This window comes from Entelurus aequoreus, linkage group LG01 (genome assembly GCF_033978785.1).
Source record: "Entelurus aequoreus isolate RoL-2023_Sb linkage group LG01, RoL_Eaeq_v1.1, whole genome shotgun sequence".
Taxonomy (NCBI): domain Eukaryota; kingdom Metazoa; phylum Chordata; class Actinopteri; order Syngnathiformes; family Syngnathidae; genus Entelurus; species Entelurus aequoreus.
In genome coordinates, this window is record NC_084731.1 from 71,857,969 (window position 1) to 71,877,859 (window position 19,891).

Here is a 19,891-nt window from a genome sequence, read left to right on the forward strand (position 1 = left end):
GTTAAAAGGACTTGAAAGGACTCGAAACTCAAAATGCAGGACTTGGGACTTGACTTGAGACTTTCCAGTCTTGACTTTGGACTTGACTCGAGACTTGAGGGCAAAGACTTGAGACTTACTTTTGACTTGCAAAACAATGACTTGGTGCCACCTCTGCTTTACATACTTCTGTTTTACTACCTTTACAATCTTTACAGATTATTTTTTACTACCTTTACAGAGTACTTTTTACTACATTTACTAACTACTTTTTAATACCTTTACAATCTTTACAGATTACTTTTTAGTACCTTTACAGAGTACTTTTTACTACATTTACTAACTACTTTTTACTACATTTACCAACTACTTTTTACGACCTTTACATTCTACTTTGTACTATCTTTACTAACTATTTTTACTATCTTTACAGAGTACTGTTTACTACCTTACCTAATTTTCCACTACCTTTACTACTTTTGACTATTTTTACTACCTCTACTAAATACTTTTACTACCTTTACCAACTATTTTAACTATCTTTACAGAGTACTTTTTACTACCTTTCATTACGGTACATTTACTACCTGTCATTAAATTTACTAACTACTTTTGACTATTTTTTACTACTTTTTACGACCTTTACATAATACTTTTTACTACCTTTACAGACTACTTTTATTACCTTTACTATTTTTTACTACCTTTACCAACTACTTTTAACTATCTTTTCAGAGTACTTTTTACTACACTTACAGAGTACTTTTTACTACACTTAGAGTATTTGTTACTATCTTTACAGAGTACTTGTTACTACCTTTCTTACTTTACCTTCACTACTTTTCATTACATTTACTACTCTATTTTTTTACTACTTTTTACTACCTTTACAGAGTAATTTTTAGTACCTTTACCAACTACTTTTTACTACCTTTACAGATTACTTTTTACTACCTTCACCATTTACTTTTTACTACCTTTACTAATTACTTTTTACTACCTTTACAAACTACTGTTAACTATGTTTCAAAGTACACAGTCCAAAGTGTTGATTTACTACCTTTACAAATTACTTTCTACTACCTTTACTACATTTACCAACTACTTTGTACGACTTTTAATAACTACCTTTTTACTACCTTTACTAGCTACTTTTTTACAACTTCTAATAACTACCTTTTTACTACCTTCACTAACTACTTTTAACTATGTGTTAGGGAAAGTACTTGTACACAGTCCAAAGTGTTTATTTACTACCTTTACAGATTACTTTTTACTACCTTCACCAACTACTTTTTACTACCTTTACTAAACTTATTTTTCTACCATTACCAACTACTTGTACAAACTCTTAAGTGTTTATTTACTACCTTTACTAACTACTCTTCACTATTTTTACTAACTACTTTTTACTACATTTACTAACTACTTTTTGCTACAATTACTAACTACTTTGTACTAACTATACAGAGTACTTATTACTACCTTTACTCACTACTTTTTACTACCTTTACAAAGTACTTGTACAAAGTCCAAAGTGTTTATCCTTTACTCACTACTTTTTACTACCTTTACTAACTACTTTTTACTACCTTTACAAACTACTTTTAACTATGTTTCAAAGTACTTGTACACAGTCCAAAGTGTTTATTTACTACCTTTACAAATTACTTTCTACTACCTTTACCAACTACTTTTTACGACTTTTAATAACTACTTTTTACGACTTTTAATAACTACCTTTTTACTACCTTTACTAGCTACTTTTTTACAACTTTTAATAACTACCTTTTTACTACTTTTACTACTTACTTTTAACTATGTGTTAAAGTACTTGTACACAGTCCAAAGTGTTTATTTACGACCTTTACAAATGACTTTTGACTACTTTTTACTACATTTAACAACTACTTTTTACGACTTTTAATAACTACCTTTTTACCACCTTTACAAACTACTTTTTACTACCTTTACTAACTACTTTTTACTACCTTTACAGAGTAATTTGTATTACCTTTACTAACTATTTTGTAGTACCTTTACAGAGTACTTTATGCTACCTTTACAAAATACTTGTACAAAGTCCAAAGTGTTTATTTACTACTTTTTTTACTACCTTTAATAACTACTTTTTACTACCTTTACTAACTACTTTGAACTATGTTTACAAAGTACATGTGCACAGTCCAAAGTGTTTATTTACTACATTTACAAATTCAATTTTACTACATTTACAAACTATTATTTACTCTTTTTGCCAAATACTTTTTACTAGCTTTACTGTTTGTTTACTACCTTTACAAACACATGTTTACTACCTTTACAAACTATTTTTACTACCTTTACTAACTACTTTTTACAACCTTTACAAAGTACGTGTACACAGACCATAGTGTTTAGTTACCGGTACTACCTTTACCAGGTACTTTTTTTCTACCTTTACACGGTTCTTGTACACAGACCAGTATTTATTTACTACCTTTACAAAGTACTCGTACAAAGTGCACAGTGTTTAGTTACTACCGCTCCAAAGTATTTGTACACAGTGTTTATTTACTACCTTTACAGAGTACTTGTACACAGTGTTTATTTACTACCTTTACAAAATACATTTTACTACTTTTACAAAATATTTGTACACAATTCACAGTGTTCATTTACCACAATTACAAAGTACTTTTTACTACATTTACACTTCAAAACATCTCAGTATTTATTACATTCACAAAATACTTTTTAATCCCACATAAAACAAATGTAATGCCATGTTCTACTGCAGATATGTATTATATATAATCAAATGTTTACAACTGTGTGTATTTACAACATTTTAAGTATTTGACAAGAATAAACTTGAATAGTTAAAAAATTGCCATGAACTTTCACTTTAGTGAATTAGAATGGACTGACAAGATGTGTGTATTTGCATGTATTTCTTTTTCTGTAGAAAGGCAGAAGTTGCACCAAAGACATTATTCTGTGACAAATGAGGCACTCATTTAATCATGATAATAATACTAGTTTTCACACGCAATAAAGTATTTACTATTGTAATTGGAAGGTCAATGTTTAATGATCCTAAATATGTCAACACAAAAAAAATAAACTCAATCTCTGTTAGCAAAAGTTGCACTTGAATAAATATGAAACATCTTTCCTCCAGTTGGAAAAGTAGGTGTTTGTTTTGTTGCCAGTGCCATCATTGGTCCATGTTGATGGGCTCATATTGCTCATCTTTTAGTCTTAGTGTAGAAAAGTCACTTGCACTTACCAGGAACTCGTCTCTGATGAAGTACTTTGCTCTTGTGACACGAGGATCTTCTCCAGCTTCTGGTGTCGCTGCAAGAGGACACCACAACCAGGTTAAAGAACACATCTGGTCTAAAAGGTGCTTCCTGGAGTTTGGTCAAGGACGTGCTTGACAACGCACTCATCAATAAAGACGTCTCACCGTCATCAGGTGTTGTGTAGCGAGCAAACTCTGGAAAGTACTCCTCGATTTTGGACTTTCCTGCCAGCACTTTCTCTGCCAGGAGGTCCTGCTTGTTGAGGAACAAGATGACTGAAATGGTTCGCAGCCACCTGAAGACACAACACACACACTAAGTCAACCTTGCTAACTGCGTAATCCATGTCACTTGTGTGTGTGTGTTTGTGCAATCACACCCACCTGTGATTGTTTTAAGTTGTCTGTTCGTATTATGATTTGTCTGACAAAAATATAAAATATAATATATGTCCGTATTTCCATCAGCGTGTGTGTAAAAAAGTGCGTGTGAGGTAGGAACCCTACATTACAGCCCGCCGACGTCTTCAAATTGGCCCGCGAGACGCCATGATTAATAAGGAATCTTAACCGCGGGGAGATTGCATTTAGTTTAAAAGTGTAACATTTTTGATGCTGCTATTTTGTCGCCATCTCGTGGAGAACCTGAGTTTTTCCTGGTCAATGACCTTTTCTTATGCTCTGAATGAAACCATATGCAGCATTTATTTATATGACCCAATGCAAACAACCTTCTCTAGTCATGGTGCCAAAAATATATATATATATTTTCAACCACTTATTTATAAGGCCCAATGCAAACAACCTCTAGTCATAGTGCAAAAAAATATAAATCCAACCATGTATTTATAAGTCCCAATGCAAACAACCTTCTCTAGTCATGGTGCAAAAAATATGTAAATCCAACCATTTATTTATAAGGCCCAATGCAAACAATATTCTCTAGTCATGGTGCAAACATTTTTTATATCCAACCATTAATTTATAAGGCTCAATGCAAACAACCTTCTCTAGTCATGGTCCACAAAAAAATCCAATCATTTATTTATATGACCTAATGCAAACAAACAATCTTCTCTTGTCATGGTGCAAAAAAAAAAAAAAAAAAAAAAAAAAAAAAAATCTAATCATTTATTTATATGACCCAATGCAAACAAACAACCTTCTCTAGTCATGGTACAAAAAAATTAAAATTTTAATTTATATGATCTAATGCAAACAACCTTCTCTAGTCAAGGTGCAAAAAAATAAAAAATCCAACCATTTATCTTTATGAGCCCATGCAAACAACCTTCTCTAGTCAAGGTGCGAAAAAAAAATCCAACCATTTATTTACATGACCCAATGCAAACAAACAACCTTCTCTAGTTATGGTGCAAAAAAAAAAATCCAACCATTTATTTATATGACCCAATGCAAACAACCTTCTCTAGTCATGGTGCAAAAAAAAATAAAAAAATCAAACCATTTATTTACATGACCCAATGCAAACAAACAACCTTCTCCAGTCATGGTGCAAAAAAAAAAATCCAATCAATTATTTATGTGACCCAATGCAAACAACCTTCTCTAGTTATGGTGCAAAAAAAATTAAAAAAATCCAATCATTTATTTATATGACCCAATGCAAACAAACAACCTTCTCTAGTTATGGTGCAAAAAAAATTAAAAAATACAAATAAAAATAAATTATTTATATGACCTAATGCAAACAACCTTCTCTAGTCAAGGTGCAAAAAAACATTTCCAACCATTTATTTACATGACCCAAAGCAAACAAACAACCTTCTCTAGTCATGGTGCAAACAAAAAAATCCAACCATTTATCTTTATGACCCCATGCAAACAACCTTCTCTAGTCATGGTGCAAAAAAAAAAAATCCAACCATTTATTTACATGACCCAATGCAAACAAACAACCTTCTCTAGTCATGGTGCAAAAAAAATAAATCCAACCATTTATTTACATGACCCAATTCAAACAAACAACCTTCTCTAGTCATGGTGCAAAAAAAAATAAAAAAATCCAACCATTTATCTTTATGGCCCATGCAAACAACCTTCTCTAGTCATGGTGCAAAAAAAAATCTAAAAATACGATAATTTATTTATATGATTTAATGCAAACAACCTTCTCTAGTCAAGGTGCAAAAAAATAAAAAATCCAACCATTTATCTTTATGACCCCATGCAAACAACCTTCTCTAGTCATGGTGAAAAAAAAATAATCTAAAAATCCAACCATTTATCATTAAGACCCCATGCAAACAACCTTCTCTCGCCATGGTGCAAAAACAAAACAAAACATAAAAATCCAACCATTTATTTACATGACCAAATGCAAACAACCTTCTCTAGTCATGGTGCAAACATTTTTTGATATATTCTTTTTTAAGAATGTGATAATATTTGAAGACAAAACTGTGTTATAAGTGACAAATTACTAGTTTAAAAGTGTCAGCTTTTTCTCATTACATACACATTTTTTGCTCTTTTTTTTTTGTTTACAAAAATATTTATGTTCATTTACACATTTAATTGTTGTTGTTATGGTTGTTGTAATTTTTCTAACTAATTAATTGATAAGTTAATATTATTTTATTTTTGATTACCAGGTTACTAAACTTTGTTTTTATTTTAAGAACAGGGGCCTTTTCATATTTTAAAAAAATGCTATAAATAGAAATGCGATATTTGAAGACAAAACTGTGTTATAGGTGACAAATTACTAGTTTAAAAGTGTCAGCTTTTTCTCATTTCTTGGCTGCAGGACGCCATCAAGGAGATCCCTGATGAAGACGCGGACCACATCAAGATGGCCGTGTTTGAAGGTGTGGCATATAGGCTGGGGAAGTGTGTTCTTTATTGACCAAGGCGGAATTGTTCATTTGTTAGCGAGCAGGCTACTTCCTGCATGGTGGATGAAGACAAGCAGACTATTGGGATCCTGGACTGTTCCCTAGATTTCTAGCTGTCCATGGCGTTTCTACTTGTATGGACTCTTCATTCATCACGCCAAGCAACGTTTGTAAACTTTACATTATAACTAAAGCGTCCCATGTGTGATGTCTGTAGGAGTGTTTTCATGCATATTTGTACGTGCTATCATGTAATCAATCTAGCGTCGTTAGCATGAGCTAATATGCTGACATGTTTACGAGTGTCTGTGTTAGTATTATTAACTTACAACGGCATTCTTTTTGTATTGTTTCACTTTCACAAATTCCTCAGTAAATTCACCAAAACGTCACCGTGGAGTTATTGAGTCTGTTTAGCTGATTGGAGAGCTAGCTTGCACAGCTAGTGGGTCCATGACCATGACTTCTGTTTTGTTTGATCAGCCGTTTTACTGCCCTGTTACAGACACCGTTTGGAAACAATTAAGGTATGTAAATAAACATTTACAGAATATCTGTGTAAATAAGTCATTTCACAACGTATATATCTGTCACTTATAGTCCGGTGCGACTAATATATGGAAAAATAATAGTTTTCTTCTAAAATGTAGTGGGTGTGGCTTATATCGGTGCGCTCTAAACTTCCTGTTTTCAGTGTTGTGCTCACCTGTTGTTCCAGATGTTCTTGAAGAGGTTGAGGGCTTCCTGTAAACGATTGGTCTGATTGTCCTCTCTGATCACCATGTTGTAGCTGCTGCTGGCCACCACAAAGATGATGGCCGTCACGTCTGCACGGGACAAAGAAGGACAGTCAAGGGCGTCCCACAGGCGAGATGGACGCACCATGTTACCGTTAAAGCACTGGATCCATTTCCTGCGTTCGTCTCGCTGGCCGCCCACGTCAAACATGCTGTCAATCAAAGGGGAAATACTGACACCGTGTGGACAAGCATGTAAGCACAGCTGAGACTCGCACTTACTGGAAATTGACTTTGTCCACTTGGAATCTGGTCTCAAAAATCCCTGAAGTCAGGACTCTGCACCGCAGCAAATCCTGAAAAACAAGCAAGGAGTTATCACTATTATTATAATTAATATTTGTATTATAATTATTAGTATTATTATTATTATGAGGGTCCGAGCAGCGAAAAGCTGCAAAGGTCAAATTAAAATAGTTTATTTTATTATTAGTATTAACAGGATTGGTACCAAGGACGAGGACACCCTGCAGTGCTGGATGGGTCAGTACCCATTCATATCCATTCATAGGGGGCGCAGCCTGGCGGCAAAAACTGCTTCTCGCCGTCAAGCATCACACCCACCGTCATTACAACACTTTGGATGATGGGATCTCCTCCCAAACTGATATGAGGCTTTAAGGTCTGATCAGGACTCCACCTTGACATCGCCCCCTTGTGGTGAAACATTATAACAGTTGGAAGTTCCTTCCACATGCTCCGATCTTCCTGAAATGTTTGACGGTGGGTGGAGCACTGGGATAGATGTGACTGAATGGCGACTTGAGGCGGGGCGAGGGCTGGCAGCTTTAGTTGTTATGATCATGGACTCACCTGATCTGAGGGCGTGTAGTCGCTCTGCCTCACAATGTCCACCTTGTCCAGGAAGCTGGAAGCAGCAAAAACATTGACTGTCATTGTCACTGCTTAGTGATCAGGACTGTCAAACCAATTATATACAAACACAGTTTACTTTGACTATACATTCTACTTTAGCTGGTCTGAAGTATATTTCATTTTAAAATAAACCACCTTAGAGCAGTGGTTCTTAACCTTTCTGAACTTGGGGCCCAACTTTCCCACTACACAGGGTCCTGGGGCCCACTCAAATATCAACACTGAATTAGTAATCTTACTCTTGATTTGAATCATATTCAATGATTTGATCTACAGTTTACAACCTTGTCATAAATGTTATTTATTGAACACATTAACCCGAGGCTGAGGTCAGGCTGATTAGAAAAATAAGTACTAACCAAATAACCGATGAAAAATACATTTAAAAACAATTATGTCGTGCTAAAACAAACTAAATTCACAATGAATGTTCTTAACTAAATTGTCAATACAATTAAAGTGTAAATGAAATTACAGATTCGCCACTTTAGTCATAATTTTTGCGCTTGAGAAACTTCTGTGACTTTAGCCCCAGACTTCTGTTTGTTTCATTATTGTCATTACTGCCACAAGTGGTGTAAAAGTGTATTACAACTGAGTACCACTGTGGCCCCTATGGACCACAGGTGAGAAAGATCTTTTTTGGCAACCCAACAATGGGTGCTAAGGTTAAGAAATACGGTTTTAGATATAAAACGCTTTTGAACAAATGAGGTAAAAATTAAAATAAGAGATTGACTGATATGTTTTTTCAGGGCCGATACCGATTATTAGTCATTAAGGAGGTCGATAATCCATATTTGGAGGCGATATTTATTTGCAGTAAAAGTTATTTAAAGATGAATATTTTATGTCAGTAAACATCTTAACAAGGCTTTAAGTCGATAAAAAAAAGGCTTGCACCTACCGGAAGTAGCGTGACGTAGTCAGTTGAACATATACGCAAAGTTCCCTATTGTTTACAATGATGGCCGCATGAAGTGAGAGAGATTCGGACCGAGAAAGCGACAATTTCCCCATTAATTTGAGCGAGGATGAAAGATTTGTGGATGAGTAAAGTGCAAGTGAAGGACTAGTGGGGAGTTGAAGCTATTCAGATAGGGAAGATGCTGTGAGAGCCGGGGGTGACCTGATATTCAGCTGGGAATGACTACAACAGTAAATAAACACAAGACATATATATACTCTATTAGCCACAACACAACCAGGCTTATATTTAATATGCCACAAATTAATCCTGCATAAAAACACCTGCGTGTTTGTTATGCTAGCTCCTAGCTCCTCTGCTAGCTCCTAGCTCCATAGAACACGCCAATACAATTCAAACACCTGATCAACACACACAATCACTCAGCCCAAAAGACCGTTTACCTAACCCAAGGTTCATAAAGCTTATATATTTTTAAAAAGTTACGTACGTGACGCGCACATACGGTCAAGTTATCGAATGTTTAGCAGCCAAGGCTGCATACTCACGGTACCTGATATTCAGCTGAGAATGACTACAACAGTAAATAAACACAAGACATATGTATATACTCTATTAGCCACAACACAACCAGGCTTATATTTAATATGCCACAAATTAATCCTGCATAATAACACCTGCGTGTTTGTTATGCTAGCTCCTAGCTCCTCTGCTAGCTCCTAGCTCCATAGAACACGCCAATACAATTCAAACACCCGATCAACACACACAATCACTCAGCCCAAAAGACCGTTCACCTAACCCAAGGTTCATAAAGCTTATATATTTTTAAAAAGTTACGTACGTGACGCGCACGTACGGTACGGTACGTGTTATGCTAGCTCCTAGCTCCTCTGCTAGCTCCTAGCTCCATAGAACACGCCAATACAATTCAAACACATGATCAACACACACAATCACTCAGCCCAAAAGACCGTTCACCTAACCCAAGGTTCATAAAGCTTATATATTTAAAAAAAGTTACGTACATACGCAAAAAAAAGCCAAAGCTGCATACTCACAGTAGCACGTCTGCGTCTTTGTCATCCAAATCAAAGTAATCCTGGTAAGAGTCTGTGTTGTCCCAGTTCTCTACAGGCGTCTGTGTATCCAAATCAAAAGTCCTCCTGGTTAGAGTCTCTGTTATCCGAGTTCTTCCATCTTGACTGCATCTTTCGGGAATGTAAACAAAGAAGCGCCGGCTGTGTACTGTTGTGGCTGACTACGTTCGAAAAATACGTCCATTTCGCACCGACAACTTTCTTCTTTGCTTGCTCGGCTTCCTTCTCCATAATGCAATGAACATGATTGAAACAGATTCACGAACACAGATGTCCAGAATACTGTGGAATTATGAAATGAAAACAGAGCTTTTTCGTATCGGCTTCAATGTGGAAGGCATACCCGTGTTCGCCGGGCTACGTCACACGCATACGTCATCCTCAGAGGCGTTTCGAACCGGAAGTTTAGCGGCAAATTTAAAATGTCACTTTATAAGTTAACCCGGCCGTATTGGCATGTGTTATAATGTTAAGATTTCATCATTGATATATAAACTATCAGACTGCGTGGTCGGTAGTAGTGGGTTTCAGTAGGCCTTTAAACTGGATTAGAAGGTTTTGAAATGTGTAAATAACTCATTTCACAACGTATATATCTGCCGACTAATATATGGTAATATATATATATATATATATATATATATATATATATATATATATATATATATATATACATATACAGGTATATATATATTCCCTAAAATGTAATGGGTGTGGCTTATATCCTGGTGCGTCCGGTAAATACGTGAATCATGGTATTGAATTTGGATCAATTTCCATTTAATGGCAGTAAATGACTTGTTTGCACACTTGAAATATTGTAATTGACTTGAAAAAATGCTGTAATTAGAAAGTCATGTTTGACTTGAATGTGCATCATTCATGTGTTCATCAGCATTTCAGGTAATTGAAAGCAGAGGATGATTTTTGCAAGTCTGACATTACTGAGCACCTTTCAAAAATAGCATAGTTAACATGGAAACCCGACTCCAGGCGCTATTCATAGCCTATCAGCTCCCGATCTGGCGCGTCTCCAGGAAAGAGAGGCAAAAAAAAAAAGTCTCTTGCTGTACTTTGGAGTTTGAAACAAACAAAGCTCTCCCTCTGGCCTACAAAGACTCAAACACATCTGGAATACTTCTACAATATTGGCTTTTTGGAGCAAATTTTCTCCCACATGAAACAACAAAGATGTTTCAGTCCCTTGTGCTCCAGTCTGCCACTAAGTGTCAGCAAGGAGTCAACTCTGACAGCAACCTTCCTAATTAAAGATCCTAATTAAAGATGTTTTTATACTAAACACAATCATTCTTCAAGATTAGAGACTTTTAAATACCATTCATAGTGACTTTTTAAAGATTAGGACATTTTAATACAATCCATCGTAGGTTTTTAAAGATTATATTAGAACAGTTTTAATACAATCCATTGTAACTTTTTAAAGATTAAATTATAACAGTTTTAATACAATCTATTGTAACTTTTTAAATATTACAACATTTTTACTACAATCTATTGTGACTTTTTAAAGATTATATTAGAACATTTTAATACAATCCATTGTAGGTATTTAAAGATTATATTAGAACATTTTTAATACAATCCATTATAACTTTTTAAAGATTATATTATCCACCCATTTTCTACCGCTTGTCCCTTTCAGGGTCGCGGGGGCTGCTGGAGCCTCTCAGCTGTATTTGGGCGGAAGGTGGGGTACACCCTGGACAAGTCGCCACCTCATCACATTTTAATACAATCTATTGTGACTTTTTAAAGATTATATTTTTAAAATTTTAATACAATTTTTGTGACTTTTTAAAGATTATATTAGAATATTTTAAATACAATCCATCGTAGGTTTTTAAAGATTATATTAGAACATTTTTAATACAATCCATTGTAACTTTTTAAAGATTATATGAGAAAATTTTTAATACAATCCATTGTAACTTTTTAAAGATTATAGTATAACATTTTTAATAAAATCCATTGTGACTTTTTAAAGATTATATTATAAAAATTTTAATACAATCTTTTGTGACTTTTTAAAGATTATATTAGAACATTTTAAAAACAATCCATCGTAGGTTTTTAAAGATAATATTAGAACATATTTAATACAATCCATTGTAACTTTTTAACGATTATATTATATAATTTTTAATACAATCTATTGAAGATTTTATTAGACATTTTTTAATACAATCCACTGTAGGTTTTAAAATAGTATATTATAACATTTTAATACAATCCATTGTGGGTTTTTAAAGATTATTTTATCACTATAACATTTTTAGAGGTGAACTGTTGTGTTTTTGAAAAAAAAAGATTGTTTATTTTATCACTATAACATTTTTAGAAGTGAACCGTTATGTTTTGGGGAACATTTTTATTTTATTACTGTAACATTTTAGAAAAAAAAGATTGTTTATTTTGTTGTAACATTGTCAAAAGTGAACAGTTATGTTTTGGTAAAAAAAAGATTGTTTATTTTACCACTGTAACATTTTTAGAAGTGAACTGTTATGTTTTGAAAAAAAAAAAAGTTGATTATGCAATTATAACATTTTTAGAGGTGAACTGTTATGTTTTGGAAAAAAAGATTGTTTCTGGTATTACAACATGATTAAAATGATGTTTACTTGGAGATAAAGGTGACTTTTTCATAAAATGAGTGTGGAGGTGTTGTGCCACTCACTATTGTGCACAGTCGATGAGCTGGTACTCGTTGGATCTCTCATAGCACACCTTGACGCCCTCGTCCTGCCACAGAGTCTTGGCATGCTCGTAGAACTCCTGCAGGTGAAGACATCCAGTCAACCACATCAACATGTGCCCCACAGAGACAATTGTGTTGGCACAACAAAAAATTCAAACGTCAACTCACTCCTCTACAGTTCATGAACGGTTTTATGATGGCCACAGTTTGACCTTGGAACAGATTATGGCTATTTAGTTTTTTGGATGTTTTCAAAGGGACCGTAATCAGACCAATGTGGTCTGTACATGATGCAAGGCAAGAGCGCTAATATCGCACAAAGTAGTTCTTCTCATATTTCTATGTTCACATTTTCACACTTTGCACTATTTTCTTACACTTTATGAAGCATTTCTTACATATTCTTCATTTTAAGAGCTTATTGTTAAGTGTTCACTGTGATTTGACTATTTTGTTGACATTGTTTAAAAGTTTTCCATGCTTGTGTTGACATTTCCTTTCTGCCTTGACAGCTGAGGGATTATAATCACAGGAAGTTAGTTTTTAAAAAAAATATATAAATGTAATTTTATTTACTATAATTTATATGTAATAATAAAACAAACTAAATAAATATAACTGAGGGCATTATAATCAAAGGAAGGTTACATTTTAAAAATATATTTAATATGTTATAATTTATATTTAATAATAAAACAAAGTAAACAAATACATAAATATAGCTGAGGGCATTATAATCAGAGGAAGGTTACATTTTTAAAATGATTTAATTTTTATAATTTATATTTTATAATAAGACAAATACAAAAATACATGAAATATAGCTTAGAGCATTATAATCAGAGGAAGGTTACATTATTTTATTTTATTTTTTTAATAATTTATGTTTAATAATAAAACAATAAAAAATAAAATATATACATATATATATATATATCTTTTTTAAAATAATTTATGTTTAATAATAAAACAATAATAAAAAAAAAAAAAAAAAAAAAAAAAAAATATATATATATATATATATATATATATATATATATATATATATATATATATATATATATATATATATATATATATATATATATATGTGTATATATATATATATAGCTGAGAGGATCAAAATCAGAGGAAGGTTACACTTCAAATAAAATAAATTTTTCTCCCACTCCTTATTTTCCATAAGTCATAAAAATAAGAATAATCGATATCAAACTCTGATATGGTGACACAGTGTTCTGTCTTTGTGAAGTTGATTAGCCAACAATCTCACCAAACTTGTCACAATGGTTTGTGCTGCAAAAATGTCACCCGGCCTCATTTCCAATAGCAAGTTCCTTAACAGCCCTTTGAGACACTTGTGATTTAGGGCTATATAAATAAACATTGATTGATTGATTGAGTTATTATTAATGCTTTCCCACACTGCCATCTTGTGGCTGTGTAGGGGCAGTGCAGCAACACTACTGCAAGCAATGTGACACTTTCTTGTCCATGTTACAGGGAAAATGCATTATATATATATATATATATATATATATATATATATATATATATATATATATATATATATATATATATATATATATATATATATATATATATATAATGTAGTAACAGACACCTTCATAACAATATGTAATATGTACAATATACACACTGCAAATATATACAGTATATAATGTAGTAACAGACACCTTCATAACAATATGTAATATGTACAATATACACACTGCAAGTATATATATATATAATGTAGTAACATACACCTTCATAACAATATGTAATATGTACAATATAAACACTGCAAGTATATACATATTTTGTAGTAATAGACACATTCATAACAATATGTAATATGTACAATATTTACCCTATTTTGGTCATTTTAATCATTACTGTAACTAATTCCTCAAGGCATTGATTTCTGTTTCCATAGCAACACACTTCCAAATTCGAGCAACAAGAGTGTGTTCCTATTTGTGTAACAAACGCGAGTGTGTTGTAATCATGGCAGACTTGGTAACAGACAATAAAGACGACTATTTTTGGACAAATGAGGATACATAACCTTATCTTTTTGAAGCTGAATATACTGAGGATGAACTACTGCTTCAAAGGAAGAATGAGATGTTGGAGCAGAGAGTGATGTCGGCGTGACTTTGCTGCTGTAAATGTGAAACTTGGTGCCATGCTATTTCGACATAAATTAAGTGCTCACCCAAATAAACCAGAAAAAAAGTTCCCCGGCCAGCTGGACCAAACAAAAAGTGAGTCACTTTAATATTGATCATGATACACGCAGCACGTCATGTGTGTTAGTACAACTACAGTACATACACTGTCTGGCTAGCTGAGTACTGGCTAGCTGAAATATTAATTTACAGATACTGTAATATGATTGTTCATGTTTTCCACTCAGTACAGACTGGTGTTCTATCAGTGTTGTGTATTAGAAACTCAAACACGTTTCGTGTTGACGTAGAAGCTAGCTTATCTCTTGCCGTAGTTAGAAAATCAAGCTGATGCAGTTGTCCTACAAAAGAAGGCTAAGCTAGCTACACAAGAACTCGAGCTAACGTTGCAAAAGTATCATACACACATTTCTAACGTATTATTATTTCATTGTCTCCTCCATTGCCATAAAAAGGTGGCTAAGTTATGGATTTTTCTTGGCTGGCGACCATGATACAGATGGTTTTCATTTAACACATGCAAAGACACTTCAAGGGTGTGTTATTGTTTGTGCTATGGCGCCATCTTTTGGACCAGTTTGCTCACTGCAGGTGCGGTTGGGTGAATGCCTACAAGTGTTTTCCTGTTGTTTAAAGCTTCGAACCGGCCTTCTGTCTACTAATTGTCCATAATGTTTCTACTCGTATGGATTCTTCATTCGTCACTCGGAGCAACGTTTGCAAGTTTTACAAGACAACTAAAATAATTCTTACTTCCTAAACTGTTCCATGTGTGATGTCTGTAGGAGGGTCTTCATGCTATCGTAATGTCATCATGCTATCGTAATGTCATCAAGCTAGCGTAGTTAGCATTAGCTAATATGCTAACAGGTTTACGAGTGCCTGTGTTAGTATTATTAACTTACAATGACATTATTTTTGTATTGTTTGAGTTAAACAAATTCCTCAGTAAATTCACCAAAACCGTGGAGTTATTGAGTCTGTTTAGCTGATAGTGGGTCCATGATGATGACTTCTGTTTTGTTTGATCATCTGTTTTACTACCGTGTTACAGACAATGTTTGGAAACAATTAAGGTATGTAAATAAAAATTGCTGTGTAAATAACAAATTTCACAACGTACAAACCCCGTTTCCATATGAGTTGGGTAATTGTGTTAGATGTAAATATAAACGGAATACAATGATTCGCAAGTCCTTTTCAACCCATATTCAATTGAATGCACAACAAAGACAAGATATTTGATGTTCAAACTCATAAACTTTATTTTTTTTTGCAAATAATAATTAACTTAGAATTCCATGGCTGCAACACGTGCCAAAGTAGTTGGGAAAGGGCATGTTCACCACTGTGTTACATGGCCTTTCCTTTTAATAACACTCAGTAAACGTTTGGGAACTGAGGAGACACATTTTTTAAGCTTCTCAGGTGGAATTCTTTCCCATTCTTGCTTGATGTACAGCTTAAGTTGTTCAAAAGTCCGGGGGTCTCCGTTGTGGTATTTTAGGCTTCATAATGCGCCACACATTTTCAATGGAAGACAGGTCTGGACTACAGGCAGGCCAGTCTAGTACCCGCACTCTTTTACTATGAAGCCACGTTGATGTAACACGTGGCTTGGCATTGTCTTGCTGAAATAAGCAGGGGTGGCCATGGTAACGTTGCTTGGATGGCAACATATGTTGCTCCAAAACCTGTAAGTACCTTTCAGCATTAATGGCGCCTTCACAGATGTGTAAGTTACCCATGTCTTGGGCACTAATACACCCCCATACCATCACAGATGCTGGCTTTTCAACTTTGCGCCTATAACAATCCGGATGGTTCTTTTCCTCTTTGGTCCGGAGGACACGACGTCCACGGTTTCCAAAAACAATTTGAAATGTGGACTCGTCAGACCACAGAACACTTTTCCACTTTGTATCAGTCCATCTTAGATGAGATCAGGCCCAGCGAAGCCAACGGCGTTTCTGGGTGTTGTTGATAAACGGTTTTCGCCTTGCATAGGAGAGTTTTAACTTGCACTTAAAGATGTAGCGACCAACTGTAGTTACTGACAGTGGGTTTCTGAAGTGTTCCTGAGCCCATGTGGTGATATCCTTCACACACTGATGTCGCTTGTTGATGCATTACAGCCTGAGGGATCGAAGGTCACGGGCTTAGCTGCTTACGTGCAGTGATTTCTCCAGATTCTCTGAACCCTTTGATGATATTACGGACCGCAGATGGTGAAATCCCTAAATTCCTTGCAATAGCTGGTTGAGAAAGGTTTTTCTTAAACTGTTCAACAATTTGCTCACGCATTTGTTGACAAAATGGTGACCATCGCCCCATCCTTGTTTGTGAATGACTGAGCATTTCATGGAATCTACTTTTATACCCAATCATGGCACCCACCTGTTCCCAATTTGCCTGTTCACCTGTGGGATGTTCCAAATAAGTGTTTGAAGAGCATTCCTGAACTTTATCAGTATTTATTGCCACCTTTCCAAACTTCTTTGTCACGTGTTTCTGGCATCAAATTCTAAAGTTAATGATTATTTGCAAAAAAAAAATTGTTTATCAGTTTGAACATCAAATATGTTGTCTTTGTAGCATATTCAACTGAATATGGGTTGAAAATGATTTGCAAATCATTGTATTCCGTTTATATTTACATCTAACACAATTTCCCAACTCATATGGAAACGGGGTTTGTATATATCAGCCACTTTTAGTATAATAATTTTTTCATATATTGGCCGCACCGCACTTTGTGTCCTGGAGCTGGTTAGCATCAACGTTGTGGCTTGGTGAGAGAATGCAGGCGACAATAAGTAAACTAGCTAGATGATGCTAACTAGCTTGTTTCCGTGCTCCTGATACCTGTTCTGCAACTCGGTGCGGCGTTTAGGCAAAAGGAACAGCGAGTGCCTGCGGCTGATGCTCAAAACATTTTTATTCATATTTCATTTATAAAAAACGCGAAAATTAATGATTCGTGGACATTTCACATGCCTGTATATTCTCCGAGGAGACCCTCAGTCTATAATATGGGCGGAGCAGCCAGGACCCTTCCTGGTGCTAATGTTAGCGAGTGCAGTGTTAGTCCAAACACCAAAGTGACCCAGGACTTTGGTGTTTACCTGCTCGCACCTGGAGGTGGAAGCATGGACATGAAAGAGTTGAAATACTCACAGACGGAAAGTCAAAGTCCTTCTGGTTGACCAGGTTCAGGACGTACTCAATGCGGTGCTGGTTTTCTGGAGACGCCAACTGCACAGGAGGCGTCAGGGTACTCATGGCTGTGACTATGGTCTGTCAACACACACACAAACACACAGTCAAACAACATGTAAGATCAGCACAAGTCAGGAGTCTGGACCAACAATTACTAAGCATGGAACTTGGTACACACCACGTCCTCACAGATATTGGTGTCATGTGACAAACGGCTCAATTTTTGTTTCATGTGACCACAGAACTTTCCTCCAGAAGGTCTTATCTTTGTCCATGTGATCAGCAGCCAACTTTAGACAAGCCTTAAGGTGTGGCTTCTGGAGCAAGGGCTTCCTTCTTGCATGGTAGCCTCTCAGTCCATGGCGATGCTTGACTGTGGACGCTGACACCTGTGTTCCAGCAGCTTCCAATTCATTGCAGACCTGCTTTTTGCTGGTTCTCGGTTGACTCTTGATCATCCTGACCAATTTTCTCTCAGCAGCAGGTGATAGCTTGCGTTTTCTTCCTGATCATGGCAGTGACAAAACTGTGCCATGCACTTTATACTTCCGAACAATTGTCTGCACAGTTGCTCTTGGGACCTTAAGCTGCTTTGAAATGGTTCCAAGTGACTTTCCTGACTTGTTCAAGTCAATGATTATTTTTTCAGATCTGTGCTGAGTTCCTTTGACTTTCCCATTGTGGTGTTTGTAACCTAGTCTAATGACTGCATCACATGAGCCCTATTTAAATGGGCTCAGAGAAGTCAACAATCAATCACTCACATGAAGTTAAGAGGCAATGCCATGAAGATCATTTGATTGGATTTCAACTTTTCTACATCAGCAACATTGATCATGTACAGTATGTTGCTGTATGTATACTTTTGACCCAGCAGATTTGATCATATTTTCAGTAGACCCATAATAAATTCATAAAAGAAGCAAACTTCATGAATGTTTTTTGTGACCAACAAGTATGTGCTCCAATCACTCTATCACAAAAAAATAGAGTTGTAGAAATAATTGGAAACTCAAGATAGCCATGACATTATGTTCTTTACAAGTGTATGCACACTTTTGACAACCACTGTACATATACACACATATTTATATCTATACACACATACATACACACACACAGTAAGTATATATATATATACTTACTGTATATATATATATATATATATATATATATATATATATATATATATATATATATATATATATATATATATATATATATATATATATATATACATACATACAGTTGTGCTCATAAGTTTACATACCCTGGGAGAATTTATGATTTCTTGACCATTCTTCAGAGAATATAAATGATAACACAAAAACCTTTCTTCCACTCATGCTTAATGGTTGTGTGAAGCTATTCATTGGCAAACAACTGTTTACTCTTTTTAAATCAAAATGACAAAAAAAGTACCCAAGTTAACCTGATCAAAAGTTTACATACCCCAGTGACTTTGATCTGATAACATGCACAAAAGTTGACACAAACAGGTTTGAATGGCTAATCAAGGTTCCAATCCTCACCTGTAACCTGTTTGTTTGTAATTAATGTGTGTGTATAAAAGGTCAGTAAGTTTCTGGGCTTCTGACAGACCATTGCATTTTTCATTCAGTGCTGCACAGATGTTTCTGGATTCTGAGTCATGGTGAAGGCAAAAGAATTGTCAAAGGATCTGCGAGAAAAGGTAATTGAACTGCATAAAACAGGAAAGGGGTATAAAAAGCTATCCAAAGAATTGAGAATGCCAATCAGCAGTGTTCAAACGCTGATTAAGAAGTGGAAAATGAGGGATTCAGGTAGACCAGCAAAGATTTCAGCCACAACTGCCAGGAAAATCCACAAATAACTTCAGCTGAAATACAGGACTCTCTGAAAAATTGTGGTTTGGCTGTTTCAAGATGCACAATAAGGAGGCACTTGAAGAA

At 34.9% G+C, this 19,891-nt stretch overlaps 1 protein-coding gene across 1 annotated transcript in view; it reads right to left on the reverse strand.

Moving 5' to 3' along the window:
* The window catches only part of gnas (GNAS complex locus), a 63,437-nt gene that overhangs the window by 4,508 nt on the left and 39,038 nt on the right, over positions 1 to 19,891 (reverse strand). The window contains exons 4-11 of the mRNA XM_062057613.1: positions 17,916 to 18,035; positions 12,523 to 12,620; positions 7,734 to 7,788; positions 7,143 to 7,216; positions 7,014 to 7,072; positions 6,830 to 6,950; positions 3,431 to 3,561; positions 3,251 to 3,318 (exon numbers count right to left, since the gene is read on the reverse strand). Coding sequence (XP_061913597.1) covers positions 3,251 to 3,318; positions 3,431 to 3,561; positions 6,830 to 6,950; positions 7,014 to 7,072; positions 7,143 to 7,216; positions 7,734 to 7,788; positions 12,523 to 12,620; positions 17,916 to 18,035 — 726 coding nt within the window. The remainder of the gene's footprint in view (positions 1 to 3,250; positions 3,319 to 3,430; positions 3,562 to 6,829; positions 6,951 to 7,013; positions 7,073 to 7,142; positions 7,217 to 7,733; positions 7,789 to 12,522; positions 12,621 to 17,915; positions 18,036 to 19,891) is intronic.